This window comes from Carcharhinus amblyrhynchos, chromosome 2 (genome assembly GCF_965287045.1).
Source record: "Carcharhinus amblyrhynchos chromosome 2, sCarAmb.v2.hapA, whole genome shotgun sequence".
Lineage (NCBI taxonomy): Eukaryota > Metazoa > Chordata > Chondrichthyes > Carcharhiniformes > Carcharhinidae > Carcharhinus > Carcharhinus amblyrhynchos.
Genome location: NC_137325.1, coordinates 137,449,043 through 137,472,782, shown reverse-complemented (window position 1 = coordinate 137,472,782; position 23,740 = coordinate 137,449,043). Strand labels below are relative to the sequence as shown.

Genomic DNA, 23,740 nt, shown 5'->3' with positions numbered 1-23,740 from the left:
CTTTTTTGTTTCGGTCTTCACGGAGGAGGACGTGAATAATTTGCCAGGTGTTAGCGATGGAAAGATGGTAGGAGTGGAGGGCCTGAATGACATTTTTGTTACTAGAGAGGCGGTGCTCGACAGACTGGAGGGACTCATTGTGGACAAGTCCCCAGGACCGGATGGAATGCATCCGAGGGTTCTGAAGGAAATGGCGGAGGTGATAGTGGATGCCTTGGTGATTATTTTCCAAACGTCGCTGGATTCCGGGGAAGTGCCGGAAGATTGGAAAACGGCTAATGTTACGCCGTTGTTTAAGAAGGGTGGCAGGCAAAAGGCAGGGAATTATAGGCCGGTTAGTTTAATGTCTGTTGTAGGAAAAATGTTAGAATCCGTGATCAAGGAGAAAATACCGAGGCAGCTTGAGGAGAATTGTTTGGCAGAGCAGACGCAGCACGGTTTCGTTAAGGGGAAGTCGTGTCTGACGAATTTATTGGAGTTCTATGAGGATGTGTCTAGGGCGGTGGATAGAGGAGAGCCGGTGGATGTGGTCTTTCTTGATTTTCAGAAGGCGTTTGACAAGGTGCCTCACAAGAGGTTATTGCAGAAGGTCAGGGGGCATGGAGTTGGGGGTAGGGTGTTAGCGTGGATAGAGGATTAGCTGTCAAATAGGAGGCAGAGAGTGGGGGTCAATGGGTGCTATTCGGATTGGCGGTTGGTGACTAGTGGAGTGCCCCAGGGGTCGGTACTGGGGCCTCAGCTATTCACCATTTACATGGATGATCTGGAGGAGGGAACCGAGTGTATGGTGTCGAAATTTGCTGATGACACCAAGATTGGTGGAACGGCAAATTGTGTGGAGGGTGTGGAGAGTCTGCAGAAGGATCTAGATAGGCTGGGCGAATGGGCCAGGAACTGGCAAATGGAATTTAATGTTGGCAAATGTGAGGTTGTCCACTTTGGTAGGAATAATGGTAGGAAGGACTATTACTTACGTGGCGAAAAACTGCAGCATGGGACAGCGCAGAGGGACCTCGGGGCCCTTGTGCATGAGTCGCAAAAACCCAGCCTGCAGGTGCAGCAGGTGGTCAGGAAGGCGAATGGAATGCTGGCCTTCATAGCGAGGGGGATTGAATATAAAAGTAGGGAGGTCTTGCTGCAGCTGTATAGGGCACTGGTGAGGCCGCAGCTGGAGTACTGTGTGCAGTTTTGGGCGCCGTACTTATGCAAGGATATCTTGGCCTTGGAGGGAGCGCAGAGGAGGTTTACTCGGCTGATTCCGGAGTTGAGGGGGTTGAACTATGAGGAGAGGCTGAATAAACTAGGCTTGTACTCGTTAGAGTTTAGAAGAATGAGGGGAGATCTCATTGAGACGTATAAGATGTTGAATGGGGTGGATAGGATAGAGGTGGAGAGGCTCTTCCCGCTCAGAAAGGACAGTAGGACTAGAAGGCACAGCCTCAGGATAAAGGGGATATAGAACGGAGTTGAGGAGGAACTTCTTCACTCAAAGGGTGGTGAATCTCTGGAATTCTCTGCCCGTTGAAGTGGTGGAGGCTGCCTCGCTCAATATTTTTAAGACACGGGTTGATAGGTTTTTGATGGGCAAGGGGATTAAGGGTTATGGGGAGAGGGCGGGGATGTGGAACAGAGCCACAACAGATCAGCCATGATCTTATTGAATGGCGGGGCAGGCTCAAGGGGCTAGATGGCCTGCTCCTGCTCCTATTTCTTTTGTTCTTATGTTCAAATAGCTTGAGAGTCACCATTTACCAAAAGCTTAATTAAAACAACCAATCAACAACATGGCTGCAACAGCAGGATTGAGGGTAAATGCTCTTTGACAAGTGAGTCAATTCCTGACTCCTTAAATCTTTTCCACTATGTAAAAGTCTTATCTGAGTGATCCAGCTGCACCACGCATAGTATCTAAAACAGAACCGTCCACTTAATTGCCAAACTTATCAATGGACTCAGAACCATCACCACTTGTTAAAAGTTGCTGCAGTAGGTGCTATCTATAGGATGCAAATCAGCAACTTATCCAGTTTATGGCAGAATCTCCCAGTACTATCACCTCTACCACTCTAAGAAAGACACAGAAGCATCCCAAGTTTTCACCGCCCTGAACTCGATATATATCTCCATTCCCTCATTGTTGCGGAATCAAACTCCTGGAATTTCCTACTAAGTTGTGGATTTAATGCCATTACAAGGACAGTAGCAATTCATGAAGACCCATCACCTTCTCAAGGAAACTTCAGTGAAGCTTTTGACAAGATCCCACATGGGAGGCTGATAGAGGAGGAAAAAGCCCATGGGATCCAAGGAAATTTGGCAAATTGTATACAGAATTGGCTGAGTGGCAGGATGCAGAGGGTGATGGTCAAGGGATTTTTTTTTGATTGGAAGGCTGTGTCCAGTGGGATCCCGTAGAGACCAGTATTGGGGTCTTGCTGTTTGTGGTTTGTAAAAATAATTTAGACTTAAATGTAGGTCAATTGATCATTAAGTTCGCAGATGATATGAAAATTGGTAGTGTGATAAATAATGAAGATGATAGCCTTAAAATAAAGGAGGATATAGATGGGCTGGTCAGTGGTAAGTGAAAGTCAATCCAGATAAGTGTGAGTTAATGCATTTGTGCAGGACAAACAAGGCAAGGGAAAAAATCATGAATGGCAGGAGCATAGGAAGTACCAAGGATCACCGGTCCTTTAAGCAGGGCAGGTGGGTAAAATGGTTAAGAAGGCTGACAGTATACTTGCCTTTATTAACCAACACATAGAGTTTAGCAGCAGGGAACATAGAACATAGAACATTACAGCGCAGAGGTTACATGGGAACTATAAAATGTTGACTAGGTCACAGTTAGAGTATTATGTGTAGGTCTGGAATCCACATTATTAAAGAGATGTGATAGGGTACAGAGGAGATTTATCAGGATGTTGCTGGAAATTTTAAATTATAAAGAGAGATTGGATACACTGAAATTGCAGCAGAGGAGACTGAGGGGATCACATGATTGAGATATATAAGATCATAAGTGACATAGTGATAGCCTAGCCTAGAGAAGAAACTTTATCTCTAAGTGGAGGGATCAATGACCAGGGGGCATAGATTTAAGGGACGGGAGATTGAGATGGGATGTGAGGAAGATCTTTTTCAGTAAAAGGCTGGTGGGAATCTAGAGCACATTGCCTGAAAGGGTGGTGGAGGCAAAGATTCCTATTTAAGAAGTAGTTAGATGTACACTTGAGATGCTACGACATATAAGGCTATGGTGCACGCAAGTGCTGGAAAATGGGATTAGAATAGTTGAATGGTTTGTCTTTGACTCAATGTACGAAGAGCCTTTTTGTGTACTGTACACCTCTATGACCCTATGTTTCTTCTTCAAAGGGTCATAAAGGTTCACAGCATGGAAAAAAGCCCTTTGGACCAACTTGTCTATGCTGCCCTTTTTTTTAAAAACCCCTAAGCTAATCCCCACTGCCCGCAATTGGCCCATATCCCTCTATATCCATCTTACCCATCTAAATGCTTTTTAAAAGACGAAATTGTACCCACCTCCTCTGTTACCTCTGGCAGCTTGTTCCAGACACTCACCACGCTCTGTGAAAAAATTGCCCCTCTGGACACATTCGTATCTCTCCCCTCTCACCTTAAACCCATGCCTTCTAGTTTTAGACTCCCTTACCTTTGGGAAAAGATATTGGCTATCTAGCTGATCTGTGCCATTCATTATTTTATACATCTCTACAAGATCACCTCTCAGCTTTCTACACTCCAGAGAAAAAAAATCCCAGTCTATCCAGCCTCTCCTAATAACTCAAACCATCAAGGCCCAGTAACATCCTTATAAATCTTTTCGGCACTCTTTCTAGTTTAATAATATCTTTTCTATAATAGAGTGACCAGAACTGTAAATCAACTGTATTCATAAGAACATAACATAAGAACATAAGAAATAGAAGCAGGAGTAGGCCATCTCGCCCCTCGAGCCTGCCCCGCCATTCAATAAGATCATGGCTGATCTGAAGTGGCTCAATTCCACTTTCCCGCTTTCTCCCCATAACCCTTAATCCCCTTGCCTACCAAAAACCTATACACCCATGTCTTAATTATATTTAGCGAGGTAGCCTCCACCACATCAACGGGCAGAGAATTCCAGAGATTCACCACCCTTTGAGTGAAGAAGATCCTCCTCAACTCTGTTCTAAACTGCTCCCCCCCCCTATCTTGAGGCTGTGCCCTCTAGTCCTGCTGTCCTTTCTAAGTGGGAAGAATCTCTCTACCTCTACCCTATCCATCCCCTTCATTATCTTATACGTCTCTAGAAGATCCCCCCTCATCCTTCTAAATTCCAATAAGTACAAACCCAGTCTATTCAGCCTCTCTTCATAGTTCAACCCCCTCATCTCCGGTATCAGCCTAGTGAACCTCCTCTGCACTCCCTCCAAGGCCAAAATATCCTTGCGCAAGTGCGGCGACCAAAACTGCACACACTACTCCAGCTGCGGCCTCACCAATGCCCTGTACAGTTGCAGCAAGACCTCTCTGCTTTTATATTCAATCCCCCTCGCTATAAAGGCCAGCATCCCATTTGCCTTCCTGATCACCTGCTGCACCTGCAGGCTGGGTTTTTGCTTCTCATGCCCAAGGACCCCCAGGTCCCTCTGCACCGTAGCATGCTGCAGCTTTTCGCCCTTTAAATAGTAGTCCCTCCTACTATTACTCTTGCCAAAGTGGATAACCTCACACTTGCTAACATTGTACTCCATCTGCTAGGTCCTCGCCCACTCGCTCAGCCTATCTAGATCCCTCTGCAGACTTTCCACACCCTCCGCACAATTTGCTTTTTCACTTATCTTTGTGTCATCAGCAAATTTCGACACCCTACACTCAGCCCCCTCCTTCAAATCATCTATATAAATGGTAAATAGCTGAGGCCCCAGCACCGATCCCTGCGGCACTCCACTAGTCACCAACTGCCAATCCGAATAGCACCCATTGATACCAACTCTCTGCCTCCTATCAGACAGCCAATCCTCTATCCACGCTAACACCTTACCCCCAACTCCATGCCCCCTAACCTTCTGAAGCAACCTTTTGTGCGGCACCTTATCAAAAGCCTTCTGAAAATTGAGAAACACCACATCCACCGGTTCCCCTCCATCTACTGCACTAGTCACATCTTCATAGAATTCCAAAAAATTCTTCAGACACGACTTCCCCTTAATGAATCCATGCTGCGTCTGCCCTATCAAACAATTTTTCTCAAAGTGCCTCGTTATTTCTTCTTTGATGACGGATTCAAGCATTTTTCCCACAACAGACGTTAAACTAACTGGCCTATAATTCCCTGCCTTTTGCCTGCTACCCTTTTTAAACAACAGCGTAACATTAGCCGTTTTCCAATCTTCTGGCACTTCCCCGGAATCCAGCGAGGTTTGGAAAATAATCACTGAGGCATCTACTATCACCTCTGCCATTTCCTTCAGACCCTGGGATGCATTCCATCCGGTCCTGGGGACTTGTCCACCATCAGTCCCGCTAGCCGATCAAGCACTACCTCTCTAGTAACTGTGATCGCATTCAGGCCCTCAACTCTTACCATCCTCCTATCTTTAATACCCGGCAAACTATTCGCATCCTCCTCCGTGAAGACCGAGGCAAAAAACTTATTTAAGGCCTCAGCCATTTCCTCATCCCCGACCACTAAATCTCCCCTCTCATCCTCTAAGGGTCCAACATTCACCCTAGCCAGCCTCCTCCTCTTTATATATTTATAAGAACTCATACTATCCTTTTTTACATTTAGTGCTAGTTTAGCTTCATAGTCTATCCTTCCTTTCTTTATCATCTTCTTCGTCAATCTTTGTTGATTTTTAAACCTCTCCCAATCTTCTACCTGCCCACTACTTTTAGCCACTCTAAATGCATCAGCTTTTAATTTAATACTCTCCTTAAGTGTGGCCTTACCAATGTCTTGTACAACTTCAACAAGTTGTCCCAACTCCTGTAATCGATATTCTGACCAATGAAGCCAAGCATGCTGAATGCCTTCTTGACCACTCTGTCCACCCGTGACTCCACTTTCAAGGAGCTATGCACATGTACCCCTAGATCTCTTTGTTCTGTAACTCTCCCCAAAGCCCCACCATTAACTGTCCAGGTTCAATCTACCAAAATGCATAAACTCCAACTGCCATTTGTCCGCCTACTGGCCCAGTTGATCAAAATCCCATTGCAATCTGAGATAATATTAAGAACATAAGAACATAAGAAATAGGAGCAGGAGTAGGCCATCTAGCCCTTCGAGCCTGCCCCGCCATTCAATAAGATCATGGCTGATCTGTCGTGGCTCAGTTCCACATTCCCGCCCTCTCTCCATAACCCTTAATCCCCTCTCTCATCAAAAACCCATCAACCCGCGTCTTAAAAATATTTAGCGAGGCAGCCTCCACCACTTCAACGGGCAGAGAATTCCAGAGATTCACCACCCTTTGAGTGAAGAAGTTCCTCCTCAACTCTGTTCTAAACCGCCCCCCCCTTTATCTTGAGGCTATGCCCCCTAGTCCTACTATCCTTTCTGAACGGGAAGAGTTTCTCCACCTCTATCCTATCCATCCCATTCATCATCTTATACGTCTCAATGAGATCTCTCCTCATTCTTCTCAACTCTAACGAGTACAAGCCTAATCTATTCAGCCTCTCCTCATAGCTCAACCCCCTCAACTCCGGCATCAGCCTAGTAAACCTCCTCTGCACTCCCTCTAAGGCTAAAATATCCTTGCGTAAGTACAGCGCCCGTTCTTCACTGTCCACTATGCCACCAATCTTGGTGTCACCTGCAAACTTACTAACCATGCCTCCTATATTCTCATCCAAATCATTAATATAAATGACAATTAACAGTGAACCCAGCACTGATGCCTGAGGCACACCGCTGGTCACAGGCCTCTAGTTTGAAAAACAACCTTCTACAACCACCTTCTGGCTTCAGATAAAGAGAATTGACTAAAACTAGTAGTTTGAATGCAACATCTATACTTCCACAATGTTATTTAATTTTATTTGTCTTACCTTTAACAGTGACACTCATAGCAATCTCATCCTCCTTTGTTTTAAAAACATATTCACCAGATTCTTCAGATTTGGCATTGTGAAGGACTAATCTTCGTGTTGTACCTTCCGATTCAACACTTACTGCTTTGCTCAACTTTACTTCCTGTCCTTTTTTGTACCATTTCCCTTCAACAGTAGATTGAGACACGTCACAAACGAGGACTACCTTCTCTCCCACATTTGCTGTGTACTCTGTTTGCGTTGTGGATTTCTTCATGATAGTTGCAGCTGATTCTGCAAAAGCAAAAGAAATAATAATAACATAATGTTGAAAAATACTATGTTCTGATGCACGTAGAAAACTAGATCAAGTAGAAATAGTTAACAATGGAACTTTACCTGGGAATTAGTCTTTTCTAATTGTGCCCTAGCGAATAACTTAGAAATTATTACATTCATAATACAATATCTCTAATATTTCAAATTATGTGTCATAATTAATTTCCATATATAGATAAGAGGTCAGTCCATAAAAATTTTTTAAAATTCCACGCACTATTTGTGTTGAGATTGAAATTTTCACAACGGAGACCAATATGAATAGAATGTGGTCTTTGAACTGATTGTATAATTTCCACCAGAACCATTTGGTAATCATTTAAATCCCATGTACATGGGATTTAATGGAATTGAGAGTTATTGATAGGCCTGGTAGGTATGGATATGATTGGCGCAACTTGAGGGCCGAAAGGCCTGTTTCTGCTGTAGTGTTCTATGTTCTAAGTTCTATTCCATGATATTAGTAAACAAAAAGGAAGCCTAAACAGCAGAATAAATCAATCCACTTAAGCAGAGGATTTACGTGAATTCCCTTTCTACCAGCACTCATTTAAAGGTACCAGATTTTTCTCATGTTTTGAGGTTTTTATAAACTTAATTCAGTTTCTCAAACTGTTATATTGGGATATGAACTCTGGATTATTAAAGATGTGCAGGTTAGGTTGATTGGCCATGCAATATTAACCCTAGTGTCAGGGTGGTTAGCAGAGTAAAATATGAGGGGTTACAGGAATAGGGCATGGGTAGGATTGTGGTCGGTGCAGACTCGATGGACTGAATGACCTCCTTCTGTACTGTAGGTATTCTATGGTTCTATGATTCTATTATTAATCTAGACCTGCAATTTACTCTTTCAGCAACATAATCACTAAGCTACCATATCTTACCTATACTTTAAGTCTATGTATATATAAGATTATATTTCCTTTATCAATGTACATCATTAAGAAATCTATTAAATATCTCAAACAGGAATTATATTTCGCACATCTGATTTCAAGAAGAAATTAGATATAGCTCTTGGGGATAAAGGGATCAAGAGATATGAGAGGAAGGGGGGATTAGGATATTGAATTTGATGATCAGCCATGTTTAAAAAGAATGGTGGAGCAGATTCAAAGGGACGAATGGCCTATTCCTGCTTCTAGTTTCTATGTTTCTAAGTAAATCTAGGCAGCCTCTCCCTAATTTTAAATAAAAACAAAAAATAGTTATCTGTGGAGAGAAAAACAGAGTTATTCTTTCATTAGAACTTCTGAGGAAATATCAGACTTGAAATATAGATATTAAGTACACCACCATATTGAGTCGGATCTCAAAAATGACAAGACAGAATACAGGAAAGAAATAGAGAATCTGGTGAAATATGATGAAGATAATCTCTCCCTCGATGTCAGTAAAATGAAGACTTCAGAAAGCACAGTAGAGAACATGCCCCTGTTTACATCAGTAGGGATGAAGTAGAAATGGTCGAGAGCTTCAAGTTTTTAGGTGTCCAGATCATCAACAACCTGTCCTCATCCCCTCACACCGACGTTTGTTAAGAAAGCCCACCAATGCCTCTACTTTCTCAGGAGGCTAAGGAAACTCAGCATGTCTGCTACGACTCTCACCAATTTTTATGGGTGCACCATAGAAAGCATCCTTTCCAAATATATCACAGTTTGATATGGCTCCTGCTCTGACCAAGACTGCAAGAAACTACAAAGGGTTGTAAACATAGCCCAGTCCATCACGCAAACCAGCCTCCCAGCCATTGACTCTGTCAACACCTCCCACTGCTTCGGAAAAACGTCCAGCATAATCAAGGAACCCATGCACTCCAGACATACTCTTCCACCTTCTTCCATCGGGACAAAGATACAAAAGTCTGATATCATGTATCAATAACAGCTTCTTCTCTGCCATCAGACTTTTGAATGGACCTATCATTTATTAAGCTGATCTTTCTCTGCACCCTAGCTATGATTGTAACACTGCATTCTGCACCCTTTCCTTTCTTTCTCTCCTATGTACTCTATGAATGGTATGTTTTGTCTGTACAGTGTGCAGGAGACAATACTTTTCACTATATCCCAATACATGTAACAATAATAAATCAAATCAAACCAAATTATAAAAAATGAAAAACATGGAAGTTATGCAAACTTGTATAAAGCTTTGGTTAAGCCACAACTGGAGTATTGTGTCCAGTTCTGGTCACCACACTTCAAGAAGGATGTGAGGATCCATGAAAGGTTACAGGAGATTTACCAGAATGATTCCTGGGTTGAGACAATTCAGTTATCAAATTAGATTGGAGAAACTGAGGTTATTTTCCCTTGAAGCAAAGGAGATTGAAGGGAGACTTGATAGTAGCATGCAAGATTATACCAGGTGTAGGTACAGCAGGCAAAGAAAACCTTATCCCATTTGCTGACAGCACCAGGACTAGGAGACACACATTTTAGGTTTTTGGCACGAAGTGCAGGGGGACGTGAGGAAGAACTTTTTTTACCCCACAATTTATAATGTTAGGGAAGCAGAGAAAATCAATTATTTTGATAGGAAATTGGGTGGGGAAGTGAGGGAATTAAACTTGTAGGGCTATGGGATTAAAGTTGGATAATGGAATCATCTGGAATTCTCCACAGCCAAATGGTCTTTTTCAAATCGTTGAATTTTATGCTGGTGGTGGTTTTGCCCCTTTGCTTAGAAGATAGGGATGAACCTGCCTTTACATGGTTAGCATGCCCCATCGCCTTTAATTGGGCACCAGCCTTTTAATTAGCTTGAGATGGGATGCCTGCCCCTTACCAAGAGGAAGTTCCACCTCAGAGAACCACAAGCTAATCAGTCATGGGTCTGGTAGCTCTCATGTCCCAATGACATTGGGACTGGGGACCACTGCATGAACTGCAGAGAAACTGAGAGGAAAACATTCAGGATGTAGGATGAGTTTAGGGTCTTAGCATGCATAGGCTGGCAGGACTGGATAAGCAGGAGGGGGCAAATGGAGAGCGAAGGGGGTATCATGGTTGGAAACAGTACAGAAGGGGAATGAGGGAGGGGTTTGCACTTTGAAGAGAAGCCCCTGTAACATCGTTTCACTAACTCACATCAGTTTATCTGCTGCTGTAAAACTCACCCATGACTTTATTACCCTTATTCCAACACACTCTCGTCCAGCCACATTCTACCATCTCAAAAGCTGAAGTCATCCAAAACAGGCAGCACGGTAGCACAGTGATTAGCATTGCTGCTTCAGAGCTTCAGGGACCTGGGTTCGATCCCTGGCTTGGGTCACTGTCTGTGTAGACATTCTCCTCATGTCTGCGTGGGTTTCCTCCGGGTGCTCCAGTTTCCTCCCACAGTCCAAAGATGTGCAGATCAAAGATGATTGGCCATGCTAAAAATTGCCCCTTAGTGTTGTAAGATGCGTAGGTTAGAAGGATTAGTGGGTAAATATGGGGCTATGGGGGTAGGGCCTGGATGGGATTGTGGTCGGTGCAGACTTCATGGGCTGAATGTGGCCTCCTTCTGCACTGTAGGGTTTCTATGATTTCTACTGTTTGTGCCCTAACTTGCACCAGGTCCCATTCATCCATCGTACCATGCTAACTAAGCTTCATTGGCACCAGGTTAAGAAAAAAACGACTTTAATATTAGAGTCATAGATCAAAATTTTAACCCATAGGGGCAGGATGGCAGGTGGAAGGATAAACGTGGTGTTATGCAAGCAGTACCATTCCTGTCACCTATCCACCCCTGCGCACACCCACTGTAATTTTACCAGCATCGAGGGAAGCCTCTGGTGGGCACAGATTGCACATAAAGATGGCACTCCCCTCCCCAACCAGTCCAGCACACAGGTGGTGCGGAAGAGGCCTTTACATGCCAATTATGGGCCTTAATTGACCATAGGCAAGCAGGCTGCCCAAATGACCTCCTGCCATATGTCTGTCCAATCTGTTAGCCTATCTATGCCCTGTTGCAGTTGATTGGTATCATCCTTTCTGTCAAACCTCCTCTACCAACAGAAAATTTTGAAACTCTGCTCTACATTCCAATGACCAAGTAATTTATATATATCAAAAATAGCAGTCAGCCTAACACCTTGGGAAACATCACTGTCTACCATTCTCCAACCTCAGAAAGTCAGTTTCCACAACTTGCTGTATTCTGTCCTTAAAATCATGTTCAATTGACACTGGCTCTCTTATTCTATAAGCCTCAATCTTATTAACTAGCCTCTCATGTTGTACTTTATCAAAGACTTTCTTAAATTCCGTATAGACAGCAGCCATTACAGTCCCTCCATCAATCTTTTCTGTTCATTCATCAAAAAAATCAACTGGATCAGTTAAATATGATCTTTCCTTTACAACTCCATGTAACAGTAAGAAGTCTCACAATACATAGAAAGAGACTCAATTGCAAGATAATGGTTGGAATATGAGTCTTAACAGGTAAGTCTTTACAGGTACAGACAATGCCAGTGGAGAGAGGGATAATCACAGGTTAAAGAGGTACTCTGTATATACATGCAGTGTTTGTGAACTCAACTCTCCACTCACCTGATGAAGAGGCATCACTCCAAAAGCTCGTGATATCAAATAAACCTGTTGGTTTTAAATCTGGTGTTGTGTGACCTCTTACTGTGCCCACCCCACTCCATCGCCGACATCTCCACATCAAGTCCGTATAAGGCAAGTCCGTATAAGGCAAGTCTTTCTGTTGCCTCCACTCCCACTTCCTTTAGCAACGGAGCAGATGACCTATCCACTCTATGCACAGCCAGCCTTTCCAGTATTTCATCCAATTTTCACCCCATTCGTTACTTGCACCATTTTGCTTCTATTTTATTTTATTTTCAGAGTAATCTCAACCTGAGTAAATGGAATATATTTGTTCGATATTTTAATCTTGCCCTAAGCCTCTAAGCATATATCAGCTTCTTTGTGCAGAATAGGTCATGTTGTTTGTCCATTGTCATCAATGAGGACCCCGACACCATTAGTCATTTTGAGGCTGGATGCGGTGTGTCCGAAGATGACTGATCAGGCCAATTTGGGCACGGAATGCCCTGGCACATATTGGGCAGACTTGTGTAGGCACTGCAATTTGCACTGGTGGCTCTGGACTTGCGCAGCTCGCGGTTAAGTTGTGCTTCAGCAATGCACCTTGCTTCGTAAGCTTGACAGCCCTTGTGGATGAGGCAGCGCCAGGTAGGGCAGTTTTCTGCCAGCACTTCCCAGGTGGTCGTATCTATGTCAAGCGACTTCAGGGAGGCCTTGAGTGTGTCTTTGTAATGTTTCTTCTGCGTCCATGCGAGTGTCTGCCTGCAGAGAGTTCCCCAAAAAGAAGCTACTTGGGTATGTGCTCATCTGGCATATGGATGACAAGACCTGCCCACCAGGTCTGTGCTCTCATCAGCAGTGTGTGGACTGATGGTAGACTTGCTCTAGTAAAAGTTTTTACAAATATATACAGAAGAAGAGACTGGCTAGAATGAATGTTGGACCCTTGGAGGACGAGAGGGGGGATTTAGTGGTGGAAAACGAGGAAATGGCTGAGACTTTAAATGTTTTTTGTGTCAGTCTTCATGGTGGAGGACACTAATAGCTTACCAAAATACTAAAGGTAGACAGCTGGTAGGAGATGAGGTCCTTTATACAATTACTGTTACTAAAGAGGTAGTGCTTGGTAGACTAATGGGACTGAAGGTAGACAAGTTCCTGGGACCGGATGGAATGCATCCCAGGGTACTGAAAGAAATGGCAGAAGTAATAGCAGATGCATTAGTAATTATTTATCAAAATTCACTGGACTCTGGGGAAGTGCCAGTGGATTGGAAAACAGCTATTGTTACGCCGCTGTTTATAAAAGGTAGTAGACAAAAGGTGGGTAACTACAGGCTGGTTTGCTTAACGTCCGTAGTTGGGAAAATGCTAGAATCCATCACTAAAGAAAAAATAGCAGGACACCTAGAAAAGAATGGTTCGATCAAGCAGACGCAGCATGGATTCATGAAGGGGAAGCCATGTTTGACAAATTTAGTGGATTTTATGAAGATGTGACTAGCGCAGTAGACAGAGGGGAACCAGTGGATGTGGTGTTTTAGATTTCCAGAAGGCGTTCGATAAGGTGCCTCACAAAAGGTTGCTACAGAAGGTTAGGGTACATGGAGTTGGGGGTAAAGTGTTAGCATGGATTGAGGATTGGCTATCTAACAGGAAGCAGAGAGTTGGAATAAATGGATGCTTTTCTGGTTGGCAGTTGGTGACTAGTGGCATGCAGCAGGGATTGGTGCTGGGGCCTCAACTGTTTACCATATACATAGAGATCTGGAGGAGGGGGCTGAGTGTAGGGTAACAAAATTTGCTGATGACACGAAGATGAGTGGAAAAGCAAATTGCATGGAAGACGCAGAAAGTCTGCAAAGAGATTTGGATAGGATGAGTGAATGGGCGAGGACCTGGCAGATGGAGTATAACGTTTGCAAATGTGAGATTATCCACTTTGGAAGAAATAACAGTAGGATGGAATATTACTTAAATTCATTAAGGGGAAGTCGTGTCTGACGAATTTATTGGAATTCTATGAGGATGTGACTAGTGAGGTGGACGGAGGGGAACCGGTGGATGTGGTGTTTCTCAACTTTCAGAAGGCGTTTGAGAAGGTGCCGCACAAAAGGTTGCTACAGAAGGTTAGGGGGCATGGAGTTGGGGGTAAGGTATTAGCGTGGATAGAGGATTGGTTGTCTAATAGGAGGCAGAGAGTAGGTATCAATGGGTGCTATTCGGATTGGCAGTTGGTGACTAGTGGAGTGCCCCAGGGATCGGTGCTGGGACCTCAGCTATTTACCATTTATATAGATGATCTAGAGGCGGGAGCTGAGTGTAGGGTGTCGAAATTTGCTGATGACACAAAGGTAAGTGGAAAAGCAAATTGTGCAAAGGGTGTGGAAAGTCTGCAGAGGGACCTAGATAGGCTGAGCGAGTGGGCGAGGACCTAGCAGATGGAGTACAATGTTAGCAAGTGTGAGGTTATCCACTTTGGCAGGAATAATAGTAGGAGGGATTACTATTTAAAGGGCGAAAAGCTGCAGCATGCTACGGTGCAGAGGGATCTCGGGGTCCTTGTGCATGAGTCGCAAAAACCCAGCCTGCAGGTGCAGCAGGTGATCAGGAAGGCAAATGGGATGCTGGCCTTCATAGCGAGGGGGATTGAATATAAAAGCAAAGAGGTCTTGCTGCAACTGTACAGGGCATTGGTGAGGCCGCAGCTGGAGTACTGTGTGCAGTTTTGGTCGCCGCACTTGCGCAAGGATATTTTGGCCTTGGAGGGAGTGCAGAGGAGGTTCACTAGGCTGATACCGGAGTTGAGGGGGTTGAACTATGAAGAGAGGCTGAATAGACTGGGCTTATACTCGTTGGAGTTTAGAAGGATGAGGGGGGATCTTATAGAGACGTATAAGATGATGAAGGGGATGGATAGGGTAGAGGTAGAGAGATTCTTCCCGCATAGAAAGGACAGCAGGACTAGAGGGCACAGCCTCAAGATAAGGGGGGCGCAGTTTAGAACGGAGTTGAGGAGGAACTTCTTCACTCAAAGGGTGGTGAATCTCTGGAATTCTCTGCCCATTGAAGTGGTGGAGGCTACCTCGCTAAATATATTTAAGACACGGGTAGATAGGTTTTTGGTAGGCAAGGGGATTAAGGGTTATGGGGAGAGAGCGGGAAAGTGGAACTGAGTCACTTCAGATCAGCCATGATCTTACTGAATGGTGGGGCAGGCTCGAGGGGCTAGATGGCCTACTCCTGCTCCTATTTCTTATGTTCTTATGGTGAAAAGACCTGGGGGTCCTTGCACACAAATCAGAAAAACTCAGTCTGCAGGTGCAGCAGGTGATCAAGAAGGCGAATGGAATGTTGGCCTTTATCGCGAAGAGGATAGAATATAAAAGCAGGGAGGTCTTGCTGCAACTGTCCAAGGCACTGGTGAGGCCGCAACTGGAGTACTGTGTGCAGTTTTGGACGTCCTATTTGCGAAAGGATATATTGGCCTTGGAGGGAGTACAGAGAAGGTTCACCAGGCTGATAGCAGAGATGAGGGGGTTAGCTAATGAGGAGAGATTGAGCATATTGGGTCTGTACTCGTTGGAGTTTAGAAGGCTGAGGGGGGGATCTTATAGAGACTTACAAGATAATGAAGGGGCTAGATCGGGTAGAGGTAGAGAGATTCTTTCCACTTAGAAAGGAAACCAGAATTAGAGGACACAGCCTCAAAATAAGGGGGGGGGACAGATTAGAAAAGAGTCGAGGAGGAACTTCTTCTCTCGGTGAGCTTCTCAATAAGTGAATCTCTGGGATTCTCTGCCCATTGAAGTGGTGAAGGCTATCTCGTTGTATATGTTTAAGTCACGGGCAGATAGATTGCTGATCGATAAGGGAATTAAGGGTTATGGGGAGCAGGCGGGTAAGTGGAACTGATCCACTTTAGATCAACCATGATCTTATGGCGGGACAGGCTCGAAGGGCTAGATGGCCTATTCCTGCTCCTATTTCTTATGTTCTAGAGAGAACTTCAGTATCTGGTACTTTGTCTTGCCATCTGATGTGTAATATTCTGCGAAGACAAGTCATGTGGAAATGATTGAGCTGTTTCGCATGCCTTCGATACACAGTCCACATTTCACAGGCATACAGGAGGGTTGTGAGTACCACGGCAGTATAGACCTTCAGTTTTGTTGCTGGGCTGATTCCTCGACCTTCCCGTACAGTGGAGCACAGTCTACCGAAAGCAGAACTTGCCTTTGCTATTCTGCAGTTAACTTCTGCATCAATAGTCACTGCTTGGGAGAGGCTGCTGCCAAGATAAGTGAACTAGTCCGCTGCCTGTAGTTTCTGCCCTTTGATGGTGATTATGGGTTCTGTGTACGGTGCATGAGGAGGAGGCTGGTGCATGATTTCATCATTTTAATGTTGATGGTGAGTCCAAAGTTGTCACAAGCCAAGGAAAATTTGTCCATACTGACTTGCATCTCTGGCTCTGAGCCAGTATACAGGGCACAGTCATCAGCAAAGAGGAAGTCTCTCCGAACAGTTTCCTTTATTTTGGTAATAGCTTGAAGTCCCCTCAGTTGAAGAACGTCCCACCCACTCTGTACTTGAGGCTGATTCCAGCAGCACTATCCTGGAAGGCATCATTCAGCATGGCAGTAAACATCATGCTGAACAGTGTGGGTTCGAGCACACAGCCCTGTTTGATGCTACTGGTGACTGGGAATGCCTCAGAGGATTCTCCGCCATCCAGTACACTGGTCATCATGCCATCTTGGAACTGGCATACTATGAGTGAATTTGGGGAGTCCGCTGAACTTTAACATGATCCTCCACAGGCTTTGTCGGCTGACAGTGTTGAAGGCTTTTGCGAAGTCAACAAAGCTTGTGCAGAGCTCGCGATTCTACTCCTGATTTCTCCTGAAGTTGGTGCACAGCAAAAATCATGTCAATAGTCCCGCAACCTTTGCAGAAGCCACGCTGTGACTCTGGAAGCAGGCCCAGCTCCAGATGAGTGACCAGACAATTTAGCAGGACTCTTGCAAGGGATTTTCCTGTGATGGACAGCAGCGAGATTTCTCGGTGGTTGTCGCATACTTGCCGATTGTCCTTCCTCTCATAGAGGTGTACGATGGAAGCATCTTTAAGTTCTTGAGGAATGGATCCTTGCTTCCAAAAGGACTGGAACAACTCAGTGACCTTCTCGATAAGTACAGGACCAGCAGCTTTGTAGATGTCTAAAAGTATGGCATCTGTCCCTGGGGCTTTGCCACTGTATAGCTGGCTGACGGCTTTCAATACTTTGGCTACTACCGGTGGGTCATCCATGGCGCTGTTGATATCAACCTGGGGAATGCTGTCTATTGCCTCATCGTTAATACATGACGGTCAGTGCTGAGGACGGCTTCAAAGTGTTCAGCCCATCTCTGCAGGATGTGAACCCTCTCTGTAATGAGAGTTGTACCATCGGTATTCAGGAGGGGGGAGCTCCCGAGAGACTGAGATCTGTAGAGAGTGTTGAGGGCTTCAAAGAACCGTTTCAAGTCATTTCTGTCAGCATATCCCTGTATTTCATCTGCCTTGGCGCTCAGCCAGGCATCCTGCATTTTACGCAGTTTATTCTGGACTGTCTTGCAAGCACTGGTAAAAGCATTTTTCTTGGCAGCTGATGATACGTCGTTCTGACAGGCCTGATGAAAATGGTGCTTTTCAACAAGTAGAGCCTGTATCTCCTCATCATTCTCATCGAACCAGTCATGCTGCTTGCAGTTAGAGGGCCCAAGCATCTTGTTACAGGTAAGCAGACAGAAGGTTGTGTTGGTGATGAGAAGGTCGTGTGCTGCACAGGTCTTCAGTAAGAGTAGGCCGTTACTGTTACACTTGCCCACTCCATGCCTCCCAATGACTCCCTGCTAGATTGCAGAGTCACACCCTATTCTTGCATTGAAATCGCCAAGCAAGATCAGCTTGTCAGTACTGCTCACTGCTGATAGTAGGGCGTCCAGTTCTTTGTAGAACTTGTCTTTCATGTCGTTCCGGTTGTTCATTGTTGGGGGCATAGGCACTGATTAGGGTGGCTTGACTTCTGTTCTGCAGCGGAAGCTGTAATGTCGTAAGTCGATTGTTTACGCCCTTGGGTAGACTAGCAAGTTTCTGAACAAGGTGACTCCTGACGGCGAATCCAACTCCAGCATCACGACGCTCATCGCTGCCGACTGCTCCAGAAAAAAGTGTATCCACCTCCAGTTTTAGTCAACTGACATATGTTGGCAGACGAGTTTCGCTCAGGGTGCAATGTCAATATTGCATCTTGCAAACTCTCTGGCAACTAAGGCTGTTCTTCTCTCTGGTCTGTCTGCTGTAGGCTTGTCCAAAAGAGTGTGCACGTTCCAAGTGCCAATGGTGAGCGGTGTCATCTTGTGTTTTATTTTGTTTGTTCGACCACAAAATGGGATCCCCGCCAGCTGCAGTAAGTTGGCCAGGGTGTAGTGAAGTACGCAATGTTTAGGACACCTTTCCTCATTCTACAGAGATGAGCAATGCATTCCTGAACAGAACTGCTCAGTCACCCAGGTAGACGCCGAGTTTCACTGCTGCTTTAGTCAGCGGAAAACGACCATTAGACTTGAGCCGCCTGTGTGCAGGTCCGTGACTACAGCTCCCAGTGTACCTGCACCTGCTGCTTCCTCGTCGTCCATTGCCACAGGACTTCAAAGGTTGAACAGGGCGAAGATGATGATAATGATGATGATGATGGTGGTGTCGAAACTTGCGCTTGATTTGGATTAAAGTGAGGGAGAGTTGCGCACCGTCAGTCTCATTCTCTCTTCCCAATTCCCATCTGGATCCAGTGGCAAGACAAGAGTCAAGACGGCTGGAGATGGGGCTAGGGGCAGTGGATGAGCAGGACGTCTTCTGTATCTTGTCCTGCTCTTCACGTTCCACAATGCTTGCAGAGACTGCCTTCTTGACCACTGGACCTTCCATTGGTCTTGTCCGCTCAATCCGCCAGAGTCTGTCTTCACATGTTGGGATAGACACCTCCCTATCTCATCGAGTATTGAGACCTGTCGGCAATCCTCATCTGGTTTAGCCAGTTTGTCAAAGTCATTGCCCGGGGTGCGGCCGCTGTCGCGTGCAAACAGCTACGGGGAGCCACTGGTGAGAACTGAGTGGCAGGTGAGGACAAAGGGTGGACAAACTGCCCTGAAAAGGACGCGACATGCTCCCCCCACAGAGGTACTGCCCCTCCCTGACACCCCATACACCCTCTTTGTGCATAATAGATCATATGACACCTTAAAAGTCATACATACCTTAAAGATCACCCATTGACCAATTAAAGTTTTTTCTTGTTTCCTTCCCACTCTTGTTTTCAAATCCTTCATTCACTTCACCCATTCATAACTCAGTTACCTCCTCCAGTTCTACCATCATCCTGCATAGCTGCACTTCTTCAATTGTGGTCTGTTGTAAATCCCAAATTTTAATCACTCCAGCATTGGTACTCATGCCTTCAGCTACCTGGGCCGTAGGCTCTGAAATTCTATCCTAAAACCTCTTTGCCTCTTTGTCTCTCTTTGCCCCTTTAAAATGTTCCTGAAAACCTATCTCTCTGACCAAGGTTTTGGTCATCTGCTGTGACACATGCTTCGGTGGCTCAGTGTCAAATTATGTTTGATAAAACATCTGAAAAGCACTTTGATACATGTTACCCACGTTGAAGGTGCTTTATAAATGCAGATTGCTGCTGCAATCTTAGTTTGTCACTGTCACTAAAGCAACAATCAAATTTACTTTTACCTTTGATCTTAACTTGGAATGTTAGACTGTCATCATTAGACATGCAGGTGTAGTTTCCTTGGTCGCTCTGCTGCACTTTTTTGATGACAAGTTTGCGGTGTGTTCCCTGAGAGATGATGGTTATCCTCTGGTCCTGTTTAACCTCTTTTTGATCCTTTCGCCACACGACCACGGCATTAGGTGGTGACACCTCACAAGACAGTTCCAAACTTTCTGAGGCTGTTGTTATCATTTCTGGAGGGGTTTTTGGCTTGTTTATAAACTTCACACATTGATCTGCAAATAAAACAACGCACTTTCATTACAACTGGTACCTTAAATCAAACTGACTGGAAATCACAACAGGTACTAGTATTTAATTTAATACAGACTATTAGGAGAAGAAGTAATTTTATGCTAGCATCTCAGACTTAGGAAGCTCTGATACGAGGAAGCTCAGAGGAACAGGGGGATCTAGGGATACTTATTCACAGATCCCTGAAGGCAGCAGAGGAGGTGAATAGAGTAGTTAAGAAGGCAGATGGGACACTTGCTTTTATCAGTCATGGCACAGAGTATGAGAGCAAGGAGGTTATGTTGGAGCTGTGCAGAACATTGGTTCAGCCACAGCTGGAGTACTCTGTGCAGTTCTCGTCATCTCGCTATAGGAAAGATGTGATTGCACCAGATAGGGTACAGAGGAGATTCACCAAGATGCTGCCTGGGATGGAGCATTTGAGCTACAAAAGGAGAGTGGATAGGCTTGGATTGTTTTTGCTACAGCAGAGAAGGCTGAGAGGGAGATGTATAAGATTGAGGGGTGAATAGGAAGCAGCCGGTCCCCTTATTTTAGGGGTCAATCACAAGGGGGTATAGTTACAGGGTGAAGGCAGGAGATTCAGAAGGGATTTGAAAAGAAAGCATTTCACTCAGAGGTGGTGGAAATCTGAAATGCACTGCCTGGGAGATAGTGGAGGCCAGAAACCTTACAACTTTTTAAAAGTGTTTGGATAAGCACTTGAATCGTATCAAGAAAATGGAACAAGTGCTGGAAAATGGAATTACCGCAACTTTAGTGGTAGTTTATTGTTGGTGCAGACTCAATGTATATATTTACAAATATATAAAGAAGAGAAGGCTGGCTAGAGTGAATATTGGACCCTTGGAGGATGGGGGGTGGGATTTAGCGGTGGGAGATGAGGAAATGGCTGAGGCTTTAAATCAGTTTTATGCCTCGAAATGACAGAGGTGATAGTGGATGCCTTAGTAATTATTTACCAAAATTCGCTGGATTCCGGGGAAGTGCCTGAAGATTGGAAAACGGCTAATGTTACGCCGCTGTTTAAAAAAGGTAGAAGACAAAAGGCAGGGAATTATAGGCCGGTTAGTTTAACGTCTGTTGTGGGAAAAATGCTTGAATCCGTCATAAAAGAAGAAATAGCGAAGCACGTAGAAAAGAATGGTTTGATAGAGCAGACGCAGCACGGATTCGTTAACAGGAAGTCGTGTTTGACGAATTTATTGGATTTCTATGAGGATGTGACTAGTGCAGTAGACAGAGGGGAACCGGTGGATGTGGTGTTTTTAGATTTCCGAAAGGCGTTTGATAAGGTGCCTCATAAAAGGTTGCCACAGAAGGTTAGGGTGCACGGAGTTGGGGGTAAGGTGTTAGCGTGGATAGAGGATTGGCTGTCTAATAGGAAGCAGAGAGTTGGAATCAATGGGTGCTACTCTGATTGGCAGTTAGTGACTAGTGGAGTGCCGCAGGGATCAGTGCTGGGGCCTCAGCTATTTACCATTTATATAGCCAATCTGGAGGAGGGGGCTGAGTGTGGGGTGACGAAATTTGCTGATGACACAAAGATAAGTGGAAAAGCAAATTGCGTGGAGGGTGTGGAAAGTCTGCAGAGGGATCTGGATAGGCTAAGCGAGTGGGCGAGGACCTGGCAGATGGAGTATAATGTTAGCAAGTGTGAGGTTATCCACCTTGGCAGGAATAGTAGTAGGAGGGATTATTATTTAAAAGGCAAAAAGCTGCAGCATGCTACAGTGCAGAGGGACCTGGGGGTCCTAGTGCATGAGTCGCAAAAGCCCAGTCTGCAGGTGCAGCAGGTGATCAAGAAGGCGAATGGAATGTTGGCCTTTATAGCAAGGGGGTTAGAATATAAAAGTAGGGAAGTCTTGCTGCAACTGTACAGGGTACTGGTGAGGCCGCAGCTGGAGTACTGTGTGCAGTTTTGGTCGCCGCACTTGCGGAATGATATATTGGCCTTAGAGGGAGTGGAGAGGAGGTTCACTCGGCTGACACCAGAGATGAGGGGGTTGGACTATGAAGAGAGACTAAATAGACTAGGTCTGTACTCGTTGGAGTTTAGAAGGATGAAGGGAGATCTTATATCGACGTATAAGATAATGAAAGGGATGGATAGGGTAGAGGTAGAGAGATTCTTCCCACTTAGAAAGGATAGCAGGACTCGAGGGCACAGCCTCAAGATAAGGGGGGGTGGAGCGGGGCAGTTTAGATCGGAATTGAGGAGGAACTCCTTCACTCAAAAGGTGGTGAATCTCTGGAATTCTCTGCCCGTTGAAGTGGTGGAGGCTACCTCGCTAAATGTATTTAAGTCACGGGTAGATAGGTTTTTGATAGACAAGGGAATTAAGGGTTATGGGGAGAGAGTGGGAAAAAGGAACTGATCCGCTTCAGATCAGCCATGATCTTATTGAATGGCGGGGCAGGCTCAAAGGGCTAGATGGCCTACTCCTGCTCCTATTTCTTATGTTCTTATGTTCAATGAACCAAAGGACCTTTTCTGCACTGTAAGATTCTATGACTTACTAGAATTAAAATAATTAGGCTGGAAAAAGATCCTTTTGTGCTTCTGTACGCTAGCATTAGTTTTGAAAGCTCAGCATTTTGCTTGGAATGTGCACTGAGTTTGGGATACCAAATTTGATGCTGGAAGGATGATAATTTTAGCTTTGATATTCCAGCATTAATATTGGACTATGCTGGTATAAGCTTGGACATTCCTATTTTCATTCTTAAATTGTATCATCATCAATACCTTGTTGCAACTCAAATGACAATAGGTTTCTGACATAAGCACAGACGAAAGTAACATACTACCAGATATCTGTGCTACAAGTCTCTACTAAAAGCAGTGTATAAACAAAATATTTATATTTCTACAGCAGTCATAAAACAAATCTGCACTGGATACTTCTGTGATGACAGACAAAACTTAAAATAGCACTGCACTTCCATTAACTCTTGAGCTGATATTACCATGAGATTGCAAGGCATAACTATAAAGTGGATTAAACACACTTGGCACAAATTTACTGGCTCGCCTTGCCGATAACCGACATGGCAAGCTGGTTAGAGTGAGAGGCAAAAAATCAGGTTCATGTCCGGCTTTTCACCACTTGCGATCTTGCCAGCCCCATTTTGCCTGTGAAATCAGCTTTGCACCTAGGAAGGGCACGAAGGCGATTTCAGTATTAATAACTTGATTCGCACGTCATTAATGAGTCCCGGACGCTTTCATCTGGGCTCACTCACTTTAGCCCCGTCGCTGGTCGGGGTATTCATTGGCAAGGATCACAAATGGGCCCCACCAACGCGATTTCTATTCCTCTTTCCGCCTTCCGTTCATGTGTCTATCAAAATAAACCTTGAACATTGCTAACCTTCCTCTTCCACCACTTCCATTGGCAGTATATTCCAGGCACCCATCACTCTCGGTGTCAAAAACATTTCCCACACATCTCCCCTAAACTTACCACCTCTCACCCTAAACCTGTGCCCTCCTGTAGTCGACCCTTCCACTCTGGGAAAAAGCCTCTGACTATCCAACCTATCTGTGCAGCTTTGTACACTTCTATCAGATTGCCCCTCAGCTTCCGTCTTTTTCTAGAGAAAACAATCTGAGTTTATCCAACCTCTCCTCATACCTAAAATCTTCCAGACTAGGCAACATCCTGGTAAACCTTCTTTGCACCCTCGCCACCCTGGTAGTGTGGTG

General features: G+C 44.9%; 1 protein-coding gene across 1 annotated transcript in view; it reads right to left on the bottom strand.

Annotated features, from left to right (window-relative positions):
* Nucleotides 1-23,740, bottom strand: part of obscnb (obscurin, cytoskeletal calmodulin and titin-interacting RhoGEF b) — a 696,366-nt gene that overhangs the window by 591,116 nt on the left and 81,510 nt on the right. The window contains exons 9-10 of the mRNA XM_080214757.1: nt 19,737-20,012; nt 7,069-7,344 (exon numbers count right to left, since the gene is read on the bottom strand). Of these exons, the coding sequence (XP_080070883.1) occupies nt 7,069-7,344; nt 19,737-20,012 (552 nt within the window). The remainder of the gene's footprint in view (nt 1-7,068; nt 7,345-19,736; nt 20,013-23,740) is intronic.